At 50.3% G+C, this 16,608-nt stretch overlaps 7 protein-coding genes across 7 annotated transcripts; 4 read left to right on the forward strand and 3 right to left on the reverse strand.

Annotated features, from left to right (window-relative positions):
• Positions 1–281: 281 nt before the first annotated feature.
• Positions 282–3,263, reverse strand: Aspvir_003556 (uncharacterized protein; the record flags this gene model as incomplete). Its single annotated transcript, XM_043275137.1, has 1 exon — positions 282–3,263. One exon carries the CDS (start codon positions 3,261–3,263, stop codon positions 282–284), a length of 2,982 nt encoding a protein of 993 aa, XP_043131072.1.
• Positions 3,264–5,065: 1,802 nt separating this feature from the next.
• Aspvir_003557 (uncharacterized protein) lies at positions 5,066–6,490 on the forward strand (the record flags this gene model as incomplete). Its single annotated transcript, XM_043275138.1, has 1 exon — positions 5,066–6,490. One exon carries the CDS (start codon positions 5,066–5,068, stop codon positions 6,488–6,490), a length of 1,425 nt encoding a protein of 474 aa, XP_043131073.1.
• A 1,066-nt stretch (positions 6,491–7,556) lies between these two features.
• Aspvir_003558 (60S ribosomal protein eL13) lies at positions 7,557–8,539 on the forward strand (the record flags this gene model as incomplete). The annotated part of the gene is made up of 3 exons (XM_043275139.1): positions 7,557–7,667; positions 7,804–7,962; positions 8,102–8,539. The coding sequence occupies 3 exons, from the start codon at positions 7,557–7,559 to the stop codon at positions 8,537–8,539; spliced, it is 708 nt and encodes a 235-aa protein (XP_043131074.1).
• Positions 8,540–9,266: 727 nt separating this feature from the next.
• Aspvir_003559 (uncharacterized protein) lies at positions 9,267–11,191 on the reverse strand (the record flags this gene model as incomplete). The annotated part of the gene is made up of 2 exons (XM_043275140.1): positions 9,267–10,236; positions 10,293–11,191. 2 exons carry the CDS (start codon positions 11,189–11,191, stop codon positions 9,267–9,269), a joined length of 1,869 nt encoding a protein of 622 aa, XP_043131075.1.
• A 330-nt stretch (positions 11,192–11,521) lies between these two features.
• Positions 11,522–12,349, forward strand: Aspvir_003560 (oxidoreductase-like domain-containing protein; the record flags this gene model as incomplete). The annotated part of the gene is made up of 1 exon (XM_043275141.1): positions 11,522–12,349. The coding sequence occupies one exon, from the start codon at positions 11,522–11,524 to the stop codon at positions 12,347–12,349; it is 828 nt and encodes a 275-aa protein (XP_043131076.1).
• Positions 12,350–12,803: 454 nt separating this feature from the next.
• On the forward strand, positions 12,804–13,559 carry Aspvir_003561 (DUF3245 domain-containing protein; the record flags this gene model as incomplete). The annotated part of the gene is made up of 2 exons (XM_043275142.1): positions 12,804–12,985; positions 13,055–13,559. 2 exons carry the CDS (start codon positions 12,804–12,806, stop codon positions 13,557–13,559), a joined length of 687 nt encoding a protein of 228 aa, XP_043131077.1.
• Positions 13,560–14,409: 850 nt separating this feature from the next.
• Aspvir_003562 (uncharacterized protein) lies at positions 14,410–16,541 on the reverse strand (the record flags this gene model as incomplete). The annotated part of the gene is made up of 6 exons (XM_043275143.1): positions 14,410–15,227; positions 15,286–15,355; positions 15,426–15,769; positions 15,838–15,905; positions 15,971–16,069; positions 16,189–16,541. The coding sequence occupies 6 exons, from the start codon at positions 16,539–16,541 to the stop codon at positions 14,410–14,412; spliced, it is 1,752 nt and encodes a 583-aa protein (XP_043131078.1).
• Between the last annotated feature and the right edge of the window lie 67 nt (positions 16,542–16,608).

The following is a 16,608-nucleotide window of genomic DNA, read 5'->3' on the forward strand; positions in this document are numbered from 1 at the left end:
AAGCGGCCATTCATGGGTTACATTTACAGTTGAAGAACCGCCACAATTCAAGACGACCTTTCGCAACTCAAACATCTTATAGCCAGTTGAAAAATCTCCGAATTTATTACAGTTGAGTAAGGGTGAAATGGCGTATATACATGGTAGGAAAAGGATCACCAAGATGGGTAAAGAAGCTGTACACTGTACAATCAGGGCAGTCCGTCGAAAGACCAAGATCCAGTGCGGAGATTCACTAGATGATTTGCAACTCCGGAGTCTTGATTTCCTCACGTCTGGACTTATTCCTCATCGGGTTCCCATTCCGCAAGGTCTTCGGATCGAATACGATCCTTCAGCCAGTCAAGGATCGCATCAGTTCCTTTCGCCACGACTTGCCATCGGGGAACCCGAAAGCTGTTACCTGCTACTTCGAACCTTCTCAGAGGGGATCCGGTGCCCCAATTCTTGCTGCAACCCTCGGCCCTCAGCAAGCCAAGTTTTGGCGGAAGAGAGCTGATGTTGTTGTTACCAACGTCCAGCACCTGGAGGCCCTGCACAGCATCGAACTCCAAAGATTGAAATCCATTGTCCGCTGCGAGAAAAGTCATCAACTTCGGATAAACCTGGCGCACAGCAGGAAGAGGCCCCGAAAGGCGGTTGTACGAAACATCCAGGCTCGTCAAAGATGGAGCCGAAAGATTGGCTAATATCGGCTCAAGGTTCGTCAATCTAGCGGCGCTTAAATTGAGGATTTGGAGATTCGGCAGTGTTAGAGATGTAGAGAGAACGGATGAGCTGTCCAGGGGGTTATTCGAGAGGTCAAGATCTGTCAGGCAGTGTGCTAGCATACTGAGAGCTGGCACAGGTATGCAGGTCAATGAGTTATGTTGCAGGTACAGGCAGCGTATATCATTGAAGTTGATCCGCTCCAACTGCTTCACGTCCACCTCTGACGTTTCTGAATACGATCTATCAAGGACTCCCCCCCGTTTGACCTGCCACGATGTCATCTGAGCCGGTGTTTCTGGTGCAAGGGTGAATTGCGTGGCGACCGAGCCGTCGTCATCATCGGTATCCTGAGGCTCTGGCTCACACCTGCTTCGCAGATCACGCTTAATATCATCTGTATTCATAGTCAAGAATTTTCGTTGTCGCAGTGGATTGTTGGCTAAGCGAAGGGTGGAAAGGCTCTCCATCAATCCAATTCTTTCATCCAATTTGGATATATTGTTTCCTGTGAAGTCAACGTTGCGAAGGTTTTGCAGCTCGACAAAACCCTGCGGGATTGCTGAAAGATTATTGTCTTCGGCCGAGAGAGTCAAAAGTGCGCTCCAAGTGCAAATATTCGGCAGATGCTTAATGCGATTCATACTGATGGACAAGGTTTGAAGGCTAGGCATCTCGAGGTCTTCGCGTTCTGATATCGCTGTCAGCGCGTTGCCGGTTACATCCAAGCTTTGTAACGAGTCAAGCTTCGATAGAGAAGCTGGGATCAGCGTCCCGGCCAACTTGTTCCTAGGGGCTCTGAGATCTTTAAGAGGAAGCTTGCCAAGAGACTCGAAAGGGAGAGAGGTCAGTTGATTATCACCAACATCTAGAATCCTAAGGCAAGCCAAATGTTCCAGGCTTTTGGGCAGTTCGGTTAGAGAATTGCCGCGCAAGTCCAGGACCTCCAATCTGGCAAGGTTCTTCACGTCTGAGGATAATGAACCCTCCAAGAGATTGTTTGCCAGCTTCAAATCTTTCAGAGCCTCCATTTGCATGACGATCTGAATGCTTTTCGCGTCCAATTTGTTATTGGACAGGTTTAGAGTATGAAGTCTTTGCAATCTTCTGAAACCCATTGGAAGGGTGCGCAGCTGGTTGCCATGAAGATCCATAATTTCCAGTCCACCAAACTGATTACCTCGTTCGTCTGTGTCTGAGTCGATATCGAAGGGATCGACGTCGGGGAAAGCTGCCTCCGATAACTCAACAAATTCATTGTCTGCGGCGATAAACTTGACGAGATCGACGCTCTCATACCAATCTGTGGTCGAGTTAGGATCGAAGTCATACATAGTCATGACTTCTTTCGGTATCTCTGTCAAAGACATGGCCGCAATGTTCAAATGACCAGAGATCCGCCCTGCTTCCACACGCTTGCGGAGTAACCCATTGTTTGAGTCTTTGGGCTTTTGACTGAAGGGATCTTCAGCATTGAGGTTATCATAGACATCAACGGAGCCGTTTTGGGGATTGTTCTGCCTTGCAGAAGCTTTGCGCGCGGCTTTCGCCTTAGCAATGCTCTCCCTCAATGCGCTGGATGACTTGGAAGCCTTCCTCATTTCCATTTGCGACTGTTGCTCTATTGAGAGGTCTGGCGCATTCAGCTGGGTTGATGGCTTTCTCGAATTATTTATAGGGCTGGAATTGTTCGCTAGAGATTTCCTTGTCTTTTTCACATGGAGTGGAGGAGGCGGAGGTCCCATGTCTGAAAACGTCGCGTTTGCGGACGTCTTGCCCAGAGCTGGGCGAGGATTCGGTGATTTGCTTGTCGTATCCTTTACCCCGTTATACAAACTCGCTCTTATAGATGGCTTCTTCGAGTTCGAGGGGATGTCGGTACCAGCCAACGAGGTTTTCTGGCTGGCAGAAGCGTCGTTTGAAGACAAGCTTGGAGCGGGTGATATTCGAGACCTCGAGGGAAGTTGTATTGCAGAGGATTGTTGTAAAAGGAAATCATTATCACTAGGTCGCCGCGTAGTCGATGCCCTCGAGGGTGATCTTGAGGTCATCGCAGATGGTGTCCGAGACGGGGACCGTACCGGGCTGTTGCCATTGAAGAAACTAGATTGCCTGCTCGAGGGGCCAGGTGATGGAGGAATCCGAGATAATGTCTCGATAGTCCGTTCCGATAATGAAGGGCGAGGGCGACCTCGGCGCTCTGCATCTCCCACAGCGGCATCTGTTCCCAGCATGGGGGCTTCATCCATGGAGCCGCTCGCGTTTTCCGACCGTCCACCATAGCTCAGTCCACTGTTGGAAATGTCTCTCTTTTGTCGAGGTTTCTCGGGGGTCTTGTACAACAATGGGTACTTTGGAGGAGGCTTCTTGATAACGGGCTGCTCAGACGGTCTTCGGAGCCTTGTAGCATCAAGACCGGGGTCTGCGCGCAACTTTTCACGGGAAGGGGAAGGTTTGATGGATCTGGAAGCGCTGGCTGTTGGTAAAGGCAGTCTGGAGACAGCCAGCCGAGGGATCGCACTCGGTCTAGTTGGTGTTTTCTGTTGCTGGTCCATTTTGCGACCACTCGGTTGCTGTTGTGGTCAATGCAGACAGAAGTTTGAGAGGCATGCGATTGTTGATATGCGTTAGCGTCACTGATGATATCTCGACGTGGGAATTTCAGTAATCCAGAATTGGAAGACAAGAGTCAGAGCAGATTCAAGTTAACAAAGATGTGGAAGCTAATAGACTTTGGTCAGTTTTGTAGGTTGTCTAACAGTCATTCTTGTTCATATGTCTTTGTTGGCAACATCGATGTTTATTTGTTTTAGAGAGGTACTTTGTTGTACTATTACTTGCTGCCTGATAATAGTGCCTGAGGCCACTTTCTCCATTTGTCGCCAAATCAGGCAATCGACTGGGGTCCCCACTTCGGCATCCCGAGACAGATCCCAGATCCATAAGAGATTCACCCAAGGGTTTTAGCCTCAGGTACCATCCAAGCACAGAACATGACTACCTACTTGAGTCTTCGCGTGCCTATACATCCTGTTGTCTGTACAGTGTTTGCATCTAATGACTCATTTATCTCTATTAAGTATGATTCAACGGGCTTTATCCTTGTTACATTGCTTTTTGGTAAGCAGTCGTGAAGAAATATATAGTTTCTTTATTCTGCTGGAGGATTCAAAGCACCACAGAATGCGTCCTGTCGTATCCGTTACTATGATGCATCGACTGGAACAAACAAAGAATGTCCGTCAATGGGACGGCTAGTCCATTTGTCTGGGCTCTAGGATATGGACATCTTATCGTCGCGGAGATAAAGGAAGATACCTAGTAAGCTATGCCGCTCTTCTAATAGTAATACTCCCCATATTAGTGCTTTATATCTTATCAAGATGGCACATAAGAACACGTTTTGTCTCACTGGGCTACATCTGGCCTGTTTAGTGTGTTTAAGTCTGGCAGTTGCCTTGATGCTTCATCGGTAGTCCTAAGAGCATAGATGGCTCGGAGTAACAAGGAAGATATCCGACCAATCCCGTCATCGTACCTCGAGCCGTCTGATGAGGTCCGCATAATTTGTTACACCTAAGACTCATAGTATCGAATCCTATATTAGAGCTAGGAACTACGTCAGTTATCGCGTTGCCTGAGTTACGAGCTATGGCCCAGGGAGGTTCAGCTCTTGTTTACCTTTTCGGAAGTTCGATGATCTCCATGCTAGCCGCATTCGGAATGGGTGGAGTTTTGGCGCGCGGCTGGACTCACGTGGGTGGAGGCGGATGGTCATAATTGGTCCAGGCCGAAAGCATCTTTCCCAGCCCCCCGATGTGCGAAACTCCCGCTTGCGACATCCCGTCCTTAAGGCATCAAGTCGCCCGCACGCCGCGATCCTTGCATCTAACATCACACATACAATATTGCTTGACCTCTTTCCCAGTCCTTGAGACCCCTTGCTCCTATATCATTCTACAAAACATCTATCAATTATTCCCTATCGGACTTCCTCCACCGGCGTTATCACCCATACCTGATTAGAACGTGCTTCTACGGCGCTATCAGTGATAAGACCAACTGCTCATCGCCGGGGACCAGAGTGGGCATACAATTGTGTCCGTGTCAGCACCTTCGGCAGCTGTCGCCTCTACTTAGACATTCTTACACTGTCATTCAATCCCCAGTACAATATCTATTGCAACCGACCCGACGCACCAGCCGGGTGTTGACGTGCCAAATCAAAGTCCGGTATGTGCTCGTTTGTTGACAACAAGTGATCTACCCCCACCTGGTCGGGCAATGCTAACACATCCCCAGTGCGAGGGTCTACCCCACGGAATATATATCTCACTCAGAGCGCCACAACTATATCATGTCTCAAGAATCCCAGTTATCGCAGAGCTCACTTGCTCCTCCTTTGGAGCTTCCAGGGCCAGCCACTCCGGATCGACGTCCGAGTCTTTCTGCTTCGCCTGAGCTGGATGAAAAAGTCCAAAGCCAGGTTTCCCAAACCGATCAGCGCAAGCTCGTCTCCCCCCCTTCATTGGCCTCCTCAGATATGACCCCACCTCCATCATCACAAGTGCCCGGTGCTCCCTTGCGGCGGTCAAGATCTCGATCGACCACATACCTAGCATCTCCTCCGGATATTGAAAAGACTCTGTGCGCTGCATACGGCGCCTCTGAGAATCTTCCATCTGTCGGTGACATCGACACTGCCGGCGAACCCGAGCTGCGTGTAATCGCCAAAGAGCTCCTCAGTGTTGCGCAAGAAGCCCGTATGTCGGCGCTGCATTTCAAACTTCAGAATAGCCTTCTGTCTTTCACGAGTAATGAAGCAATCAAGCGCGCCGAAGTTGAACACCAGCTAGCGAGGCGGGAGGTGGAGATTCTTCAGAGCTCCGAGTACCGCAATAGACATGGTCCGTCCGAGTTGAAACCACTGCAACCTATCTCGAACGTGGAACTGGAGGCCGCCCTCAAACGTAATCAAGAACTGGAAAGAGTCAATGCCACTCTCGATCGCAGATTGCGTCGCGCGAAGAAACTCATCGAGCAGGAGAAAGAAAAGTCCGAGCTGCTCATGGAGGAGAATGAACTGCTGAAGAAGCGCATCAGAGAAAATCGTGAGCATTTCTCTTGGATGATTGAACGTGGTTCGATGTCGCCGAGCCCTCAGACTCAATCCCGCACGCCTCAAAGAAAACCAGTCCCACACTTCCATGACAGCACCAGTCCACACATGAGCCGCGGTGAAAGCCATCCGTTTGCTGCCCTTCTTGCTGCAGACAGAGTTCTCAACAGAGGATCTTCTGATTTTCAATCATCTCCACAAAGGTTGCGTCAAAGACAACATTCTAATGGCCACGTGCGGGGCACACATTCATTGTCTTCGCTTCCCATGACACCGTCGCAGTCTCGGACGACCCCCCGAGAACATATATTCTTCACTCCAACTAGGAATACTCAGGATGAGCAGCGTGACCGTGACAGCACGATCTCTGCCTCGGACATTGAAGAAGCCGAGACGGAAGAAGACATTCCAGCCTCTCAAGCTGATTCTCCTGCAACCAGCATGCTTCGTCCCGACCCTGTTATCAGCCAGCAGGAGACTCGAAGCGCGGCAATTGCCCCGAAGACGAGCACGTTGTTGCAGACAAAATTGTTCGGCCAGGTGAGGAAGGCTGGCGTCGACCGTCCTCCGAGTGGATTAAAACGCAAAGCCAGCATTGACGATAGTGCGGCTTCGAAGAAGTCGAAGGCGGCTGAGGGGGTGGGTCTTGGTATTGAAGCGTAGACTACTTAATGTGTATACACGTGCATTAATCTTTACTATGCTCCTTACCTCGATGGATCTCGTGGAAATCCATGCGACGGAACTCGCTATGACATCGCTCTCGACTCACTGCGATATTCATGAAAGTTTCATTTTTTTGTTTGCCTTCAGCTGTGCCTTTGATTTTGATTTACGCATTGCTCCCGCCTAGGGGACATTCACGATTGATGACCTTCACAAGACTGACATGTGGAATTGGTGTTTTCTGGGGGCGTCTCTTTCTATTTCTGAAGCTTTTGTTGCTTTCAATATTATCAGGTTTACAGTACGGCCACCGCTGCCTTTCCAGATTGCTTTTCGGACACCGGTGAAGTTTTCCAAATGAAATATTAACAAAACGCTCTGCATGGCAGAGGACGACCTTGAACAACTGCTCCTTATATGTAGAGAGGCATGGGAATGGAAGAATAGCTTTTCGACCTACCTGGATTAGTAATTCTGAACTGACATGTAATACTTTCAATACAGAACGTCGTCAAGCATCACGAAGCATTCAGCGCCCGAAACCACACGGCTTGCATATCATGATGGACAATAAGGGAATTTACGACCTAATGAAAGACAGATTCGAATGATCCTGAAGCCATGACAGTAATCGAACCCACCTGGGATTCTGTGAAATCTTCGGTATTGAAAGTTACGCATCATGACACCTTACCACATCCGGCAAGCAGGGTAGGGCTCGCTAAGCGAGGCGGTGCGGCTCTGCGCGGTTGGCCACACCAAAAAAGTTCCACCCAATATTGAACGACTCTTTGGAGTCTTGAGACACGACCAGCAACAACCCACGACGACGACGACAATCTCCCGGCTCTGATCTCCATCCGTCACAATGGTGCGTTATATTATCCTCGCTGTCTCGAATATACGAATAGGTCGTTCAGAGATCTATTTCGATGGTCACAATGAGAAAGGGCTGGCATGCTGATTCGATTTTTTTTGATGATGATATAGGCGATCAAGCACAACAACCAACTCCAGAAGCACCGTGAGTGAGCCCTCTTGAACCGGATACTTTTTACGACAGATGGAAATCCAGATTGTATCGCATTTTTTGGGAATTGATGGTCTGACGGGGATTTTGATATTAGACTTCCACAAGGACTGGCAGCGTCGTGTGCGCGTGCACTTCGACCAGGTACGAACTCGAGAACCCATATCCTTCCGAATTGCACCTTCAAACGGACGACTGCACACTTCCAAAAAAGCCCAACTCCGAACGGAGCGACCGAGAATTCTTATGAGTGTTCATGGACTGACATTGGGTATCATAGCCTGGCCGCAAGCACCGCCGTCGTGAGGCCCGTCTCGCTAAGGCCGCCGCTGTTGCTCCTCGTCCGGTTGACAAGCTGCGTCCCGTTGTGCGCTGCCCTACCGTCAAGTACAACCGCCGTGTCCGTGTCGGCCGTGGTTTCACCCTTGCTGAGCTGAAGGTAAATTCATCCTCACCTTTCTTCGCACAGAGCGGGCAGTTAGCGGTGCCTGGTTTACCGCGCAAACTCTGTCCGCATGGGCTGGATTTGGATATAGGATTTGGACGAAGGCTCACAACAATTTTTTTTAAACCAATAGGAAGCTGGTATCCCCAAGAAGCTCGCTCGCACTGTCGGTATCGCCGTTGACCACCGCCGTGTCAACTACTCCAAGGAGTCGCTCGTTGCCAATGTCGCTCGTCTCAAGGACTACAAGGCTCGCCTGATCCTCTTCCCCCGCAAGAGCGGTCAGTTCAAGAAGCTTGACTCGTCTGCCGACGAGGTCAACGCCGCCAAGGCTGCTTTCGCCGCCGAGGGCAAGACTGAGGGTTACGCCACCAAGCTGGGCGCTACCTTCCCCATCAAGAACATCTCCGCCGCTGAGGCCGTCACCGAGGTCAAGCGCGATGAGCTGCCCAAGGGCGAAGAGGCCGCTTACCGCCGCCTGCGGGAGGCCCGCAGCGAGGCCCGCTACAAGGGCATCCGGGAGAAGCGTGCCAAGGCCAAGGCTGAGGAGGAGTCTGCTGCTAAGAAATAAATGTGATTCTCAGCTAATGATGATCGGGTCGATTTTCAAGTCGGGGATTATTAGTGTATTGTGGCATGGCGTGGCTTCCCTTTTCTCTCTTCACCTTTGTCCTTAAAAAAGCTCCCAACCTCTCGAAATGCAAATGTCCCACTTTCATGTTCACAGACCGGTCCTCCCTGCGAAGTTATCGACCAACTTAATGAAATACCTTTCAGGACGAGTCTGCTGGCTCTGCTTTCCATTCCACTGAGCGCTCCGGTAAAATTTGCCGACCATACCAGGGCAGGCAGAGGCAGGTCTTGGGCAGCCTTCTGTGCTGTTTCACCTATATTCATGCTACCTTTAGGACCAGTGCTTCAGTGCGTGGACGTGCAAGAGAAGACAGAGGAGGATTAGCAATGCATAGCATTTATACACTAAGTCTCATACAAGTGCGCAGGTTTTTACATGGTATCTTCTTGTAGTGTTTCCAGCATTTGTAAATCCGCAAAAGTTACAAGTACTCTGCACGTAAACCATAAGAAACAGTGCCGCATGCTTGACCGGGTATAAAAAGTTATCAATACATCCATGTGCAAGAAGTAGCCAATATCCAAAAACTCCAATCCCGGCGCCTGCTTCGTCTCCAACTCAACCTTACATGCCATTTACATCATCCATCATAGGAGAAAGGGCGAGGATACCGATATTAGAAGAGTCAGCAAAATCACCCCAATCTCGCATTAACATGTGCTTTTCACAGCTTTCCGCCGGCCTCAACGCCGAACAAAGCATTTAGGACGCACTCGACAGCTCGAATGATGACATCGGCCTCAGTTTCAATTGCGCCCTGCTGACGTCTGGAGTCCCTTAGTACCTCCTGGAAGAGCTTCTTGGTCTCTTGTTCGATCTTTTTGCAAGATTTGCCACTACTCGTTGATCTTGATGTGATGCTGATATCCGGCGTCAGTTTAGGTTCGCTTGACCATTCGTCCATGCTCAGGTCGCACGAAAGGAGTAATTTCGTCCTAGTTTCTTTGGATTCGAAAAGCATTGTGCTGCGCTTGAGGTATGGCAGTAGTCGGCGCGGGTTCGACTTATCATCCTGCTCCTGCTGTATACTGTTCTTTCCAGGAGCGCCAACCCCCAACGCAGGCCGGCCAGCCAGGTTTGAGTGCCGTTCCTCGATTTCGGACCATATGAGAGCACGTGATAGCATTGCTTCCCAATACTGATTGATACCCTGACAGAGGCCTGATATGTCTATCTTCAGAAGCGGATTAACCAGCCTTGAATCGATCCATCGCCTCAGCGATGTAGGAATTTTTGTTGCGGAAGTTCCAAGACTCGTCGGGACTGATATTGAGGTCAAACACTGTAACTCGGTGTTCGTTTCGTAAATGACGGGTATATTGTAGATGTTGGATGGAAATGGGGCTGGAGCAGACAGTGTCAAGTGATGTCTTTCAAGAAGGGTATCGTTCTTTGGGTCGGAGGTAGTGTTCGAATGCGCGGCCAAATTTAAGGGTGCAAATACTGTCAAGTATGGTTTTGCTCGAGCAGATGCTTCGAGGGCAAACGGATTCGTAGGGGTAGGGGACTGCTTTATTGACGGCGCGAACTTTGTGGAGAAAGGTAATAGGGTGGATAACAAGGACGATATCGACGGATCGGCCGCAGGGCGCTTCGCATTTTTGCTGGCCAGATCTTCGGCTACTAATATGGAGCTTGTTCCGAAATCAGTCGGTTGGTTGATGCGATCAGAGTACCAAACAAAACTTACATGAGTTTGTCCAAGTCGTGGTCCGGTTCCATGGCCTCATGTTGTTGGCCCAATCTCTCTGACCAGCTCTCCAATTCTGCGATGTCCTGCTTGAGCTTTTTCAAGTCGGCAGAGAGCTCTCGCTTGAGTATTTGTCTCTTCACAACAGGTTCTGGAAGAGATTCTTTCGATACAATGACGCCGAGTCCTGATAGGTCACCTGTTTGTGACTCATAATCAACCCTCCTGAGCTTGGAAGGGCTTTTCTCTAGTAGATCACCAGTTCGCCGCGTTCGGAATCTTCCAAGCTGCATGCTAGGGCTGCTGCTAAAAAGTCCTCTTGGTCTCTCTGGGGGGTTTTCCAAGCCTAATTGAGTCGGCGTCGGGGGCAGGTCCGGTTCCTCAAATTCTTCATGTAAAGATGGCTGCTCAGAATCAATGCTCACATTAACTTCTCCTGTCAGGCTGCCAAGTTCAGATGCTAATTGATCTTCCGGAGTGTTTATAGGTTCCGCATTTGTCGCAGCATTTGGTAGGTTTGCCGGAGACCCGAAGACGAAGTCTGCAGGAGTGATTTTTCTCGACACTCGTCTTGGGGGTGCCGCAAATGCTTGAATTCCACTCGACCGTCGGGTTGAAAACGGCGAGCGCGCATCTCCAGCTTGTCGCACAGCACGTATAGGGCTCGCAGTCGACGCCAACGACGGTCGAAAAGCCTTTCTATCCCGTAGCCCAAACACCCCCTCCTCCGCCTGCTTCTGTTGATCATCCTGATTCCGGTCCTTGCCCGGCGACTTATTATGAGAGCGTTCCAAGATTTCGGGATGTGATCTTGCCAGGCTCGCCTTTGTTGGCGCTTGAAATGTCGGAATCCTCGAAGGGCGCGTTCTAGCGTCACCCCTGAGGGGTTGAGAGCTCATTTGCGACGCGTCGGTAGCGGTAGTAATTGTAGAACCGAGTGATTAGCGCCGACCGCACAATTCGTAATTAGGCATCCAATGGAGTAAATGGCTTATTTAGATAAGTATGCCAGTCATCTAATAGAAGCGACTGCTGTCTCGAGCCTTAATGGCAGGAACCTGGTTTCAACATCGTGCAGCATGTGTTTCGCGATAAGCATACATAGTTAAACAGACACTGCCGCGGAATCGGGATAGCTGTGGGCTGTTTGCATTGTTTGCCTCATGACATAAGTTGGTCGTTTTCCGTGGCCTTCGGAAGTTCTTCATGTTTAATTCTGAGAACTAAGAATGGAGTGCTTCTCCATGCATATCAGGCAGTCGATTCTTCGATGTAGAACCCGCTCATTGTGCTTTAGGCACGTCCGGGTTGCAAACAAGCTTTCTTTACCTCCCTGGTCAGCCTCATCAGTGACGAGACAATATGCCTTCACTCCGTCTTCCCACCGCAGGACCACCCACGACGATACACTTGCAAGCTTAGAAGATTCGACGCGCTCACAGGCGCATCCATTGTCGGGCTACTACTACGATATTCTCTCATCCCAATCACCCTACAGATCTCATGCGACGAGTTCGCGCCCCGTCCCTGTGTCGCAAGCCGCCGAGAAACCAACCCCGGCAACGACCGTCAAACCACAGACACCCGAAGAGAAGATGTCCATCGTGTTTGGGTCACGACTTGCCGGGCCAGGCCGTGCTTCGCGTTATAACCCCGGAACTATGCCACCCGAGTCTCGGTGGAAGACGATCAACGGGGTGGCCATTCCGCCCCGGCCCGAGGAACCGGACAATTGCTGCATGAGTGGTTGTGTCCATTGCGTGTGGGATGATTACCGCGATGAAATGGAGGAATGGGCCAGTCGTGTGGAAAGAGCCAAGGCGAAGGGCTCTACCCAGAAGGCCACGACGGATATGCGACAGACGCCCAGGGCAGAGGTTGACAGTTCGAGTCATAGCATGGATGATGACGGCGGAGGTAGCGAAACCAACTGGCCAGTTTCTTACGAGGCAGGCGATCTCTTTGCCAATATCCCAGTTGGTATTCGCGAATTTATGAAGACGGAGAAGAAGCTAAAAGAAAAGAAACAACATGAGAAAACTAAAGCGCCGATCTGAGCTTCTCCGAGTTTGGATTATGTCTTGCGATAAATGGATGATGTAACGAAGGGTATATAGGCTACGTTTCCTCGGTGTTGTACATAGTATTTTGACCTTGATATAGACTAGAGTATCTAGAGGTGTACATATATTCAATTTGTGAATTGATGCAATTGAGATTCGAAAACAAATCTGCTGCCGCCAGTACCACAGCGGTCATAGCAATTATTATACCGACCATCCGCCAGCAGTCCATTCGTCACTATGAACAGCGAATGACACTTTACCATCAACTAAGAGCCTCGAACTCGTCATTTTATCTTGACCATATCAGATCTCCTTACCAAAGCAGGCGGTGAACTTTCTGCCCGCATATTCCGCCCTGCTATCGCAAAAAGTCCCAATCCATCGGTGGTGATCTTCTACAATCAGCTCGACCAATCGTTATATATATAACATACATGAAACAAACATGTCAATATCGAAAAGCGAAACGGACATCATCCTCAATAAAGCCCATGTTGCTCTAGCGCGCAGCCAGCGTCTAGTAGCCTCCTGGCTCCCTCCGCCGACAGACGAAGAAAAGGCCCATGTCAAAACAGAAGAAGAGCTGCAGCGAGAGGAAGATGAAATCTTCACTGCTGTCCCGGAGACGTATGTTCTTCCTTTTCCCTGTTTGGTGCCAATGTCTATTCCCACGCATACTGACAGTTCCCGACACAGACTAGGAGTCGGCGCGCCCCTCCCCGAAAAAGCCGCTGACGGGAGCTGGAACCGGACCGAATTGGATTCCAACGATAAGCTCCGGAAACAACTCTTAGGGAAAAACTACAAGAAAATCATCGCTGCTTCTGCTGGGGTAAAATCGGGCAAGCCGGTGGGCCAAAATGGACTACCCGCTGGGAATGCGGCGGCTGGGACGGGAGATGCGGATGATGACGATGACGATGAGGAAGGACGAACGGCGGTGGTAGGAAGGAAAGGCCACCTTCGGAAGAAAGCCGCGGATTCGGCACGGAAAAGAAAAGCTACAACTGATACCGCAGAGGACGATGGCATTGGCCCAAGTGCTGCTGGTGAGATCAAGGATGGCGATAGCGAAGACACTCCAGCGAAGCAAGAGGGCACGTTACCGCGATCAGCGCCAGGACCGAGAGGCCGGAAGAAAGCCACAAGTTTTTTGGATGAGATACTCGCCGATCGGTCGAAAAAGAGGAAGAAGCGATGATGTTGGTCATCAGGAACCTCGCCCAATCTTTTCAGTACAACATGATACCCAGTTATCCGGTGAGATATTGAGTTTGATAGACAGCAATTCGCGTGAATACAGCAAATCCTTTTTGTGGACGTTCTCGATGTCGTGATCGACCTAATCTTATAGTCCGCCATACTCTCGACTTAGGTCTCGCCAGTTCCTGGCCAACATCCAATACATGGGCAAGGCTGCAGACAATGCCGAGTGGGAGAACACCTCAACATTATCCTGTCACCGAGTTCATGCAAACGGACATAATTGCATTAGATTGTAGACTCCTATTGTAGATCTAGCTTGTGATCAAAAATAAACATGGTGTGCCCCACCCAGCCCCAGGGTATATAGTAAGTATGATATGCGGAAACCGACCGTTCCCAATAAGTGCGGGCACCAATACTGTGGCAAGAAGGCAGTCATCATCGATCTGCATGGTCAGGTATGATATCAACAGAACCGGACATAAACGACTTCCAGCGGTATGCTGCGAGAGCAGGGCTGCGCCCTCCAAATTAGGCGTAGAAGACAAAATAAACAAAGCGTGGCCTCCAACTGTCCTAGAGAGATTGTACAAGTGATATGGGATGAAAGACAAAGAAAGATCAAAGAACAGGGGTAGATTCCAATATGATCAGAATATGTGGCAGTGATAGATTGCTCAATTATGCAGATGGTGCTTCTTCAAGAGGGTTGCGCGTATCGCTGTTGCTGCAAGACGGAGAGGCAGACACTGATGTTCTCATGCTGAACATATGACTTGCGCGCTATATTGGCGGTTCGATTAGACATTGCATTTGAGCGCGTATACCAGTCTCACGCTTTTTTTTTATTCTAACCGCTTTCGTTTCCGATCTTCGAGGTTGTTATGCTGATCCTCTTCAGGACGTTCCACTGTATCAGCGGGGTTGAGGAGCGAGTGGACGTTGCTGGCCATGCTGGATCGTCTGGTGGCAGGAAGCGAGGATTCGTGCCTAGCATACTTCGATCCACCATATGTCCATGCGTTGTCCACAGTCAGAGTGGATGACGGCTGGTCCGGATTCAAAGGCGGCGTAGCATGTCGCGAACTGCTCTGAAATCGCCGGGGCACTCCCATCTCATACTGAGCCAGGACATCCCGAACCTGCTGCTCACTAGAAGTCGGTGTACGATGGGGCGAGGGTGGCCATGGTGTGACTGGAGCGCCCTGTGCATTAGCAGGGGGAAACTGGGAAACGTTCGGTGGCGGCCAGCCGTGCTGACGGATGTCTGCTGAAGTGTGTCGACGAGCAAGATTGGGTCCCGGCGGAGAAGTTACCGAAGACAGAGGATGAGGCATCGGCTGTTGAGGTGGGATTACAGAGGGAACCTGCGGCCGGTTATAGTTCGGGGACGAATTTCCCCCACCAATTGAACCATACCGGCGAGGAGAGACAGCAAGATGCGGGGGCACAGGTGGTCGGATTATGTTATGCCTAGACGTATCCATCATCGATGGTCGACGGCTATCGTCTTGGGGCACCTGGCGTGGGGAAAGAGGCGGTCCGGGATCAACCGACACATTGGCAAAAAATGGTGGTCTGACAGACAAATATGGGTCAGGAGGATTTTCGAGGGCTCGCACGACGTCGAGATGTTTCTCTATCTCTTTCTGCATGCTGGATACTGTGATGAGTTAGCGAATGTAGTCATGGTAATGTTGTTCTTCGGTAGTGATACTCACCATCCCGGTACAGAGGACTGTCCCGATCAGGAATCGTTCCTTGTAGGAATTGAGAAATCGAATACGCCCACTGAAATCCCGTCAGTGCTCCAGTCTCGGACATAGCAGGCGCTTCGATGAAACGTAAAGGGTCAACGAACATGATAACATCTGGCCAAACTCTCCGCCATGGCTTGACATCTTGAGTTGAGAGCTGAATGTGCCTCTTCAGCGCGACTTAAACGGGCATGCATGTCATATAGCGAATGTTCCAAATTCAGCAATCGCGCTTCGGTCGCATCTGGGACGGGCTCGGCCGGCGTGCCAGGTTGAGAAACAGCGCTCTTGTGGCCGGGAAATGAGTCGCGATGAATCAAAGCATGCCGTGATGCTCGGCGCTTGATTTCGCGCAACCCTACGAGGTCGCCCCGTTTAAAATTCCCATTCCCGTGTTTGAACTCCCATAATGCGGAGTCTGGAGAGCCGGTGTGAAAGACATCGCTCACTATCAGAAGACGCGAAGGGTCAGCAGAAGTACGAACACATTCACTCCCCCCCTCGAAAATCATTTACCTTTATGAAAACCGTACATATTGAGCTGTCGAACGAAAGACGAGATATTAGTGTGCTTGAAATATTGACTAAAGAGGCAAATATCAGCAATCAGGCTACAATATGCGAAGCGCTTTCAAGGGGAGGAACTGACGCGAGGACTTTTGAGAACTCGGATGTTGGCGACATGACAAAGCTGTCGTTGGTGCTCGACCACGATATCAGATGTTGAATACTAGGATCCTCTAACATACTGTTTAAGTGGTATCAGCAAGGGCTCACATGATTTATGTCAAAGGTGCAGATGGTAAGTATAGGACAAGGAAGGGTCTGAGACATCCGTGAGAGCGAACGGAATCTGAGCAAACATACTTATACAGTTTATGAATGAAGGCGGTCTGAACGACTTTTGGCTGCTGGGCTGCGGCTGCAGCCCCGATTGCTTGATTTGACATTGGAGTATTGTTCATGTTTCCAGTTTCGACCGAACCATTGGAATTCGCGATGTTTGCGCCCGCCCGGTCGCTGTCCGGACTGCTGTGGGCGGGCGGCGCAGGACCTGACATCGTAGAGGCAGGTGGAGTGACCTCCATGGAGTCACCTGTCGGCTGAGCAGAAGATGGAATAGAGGAGGGAAGGACGGGGAGCTTTCGTGTCTTGCCTGGCGCATCTGCCGAACCGGCAGTAAAAGTATTTCGAGACGGAGGATCGGCGAGGCTGCTCATCTCGCGCGAAAAGAAGGATGACGGCCAAGCCGCAGAGGGGAAGAAGCAAGCCTGTGCAGAGCAGATC

This window comes from Aspergillus viridinutans, assembly GCF_018404265.1.
Source record: "Aspergillus viridinutans IFM 47045 DNA, scaffold_15, whole genome shotgun sequence".
Lineage (NCBI taxonomy): Eukaryota > Fungi > Ascomycota > Eurotiomycetes > Eurotiales > Aspergillaceae > Aspergillus > Aspergillus viridinutans.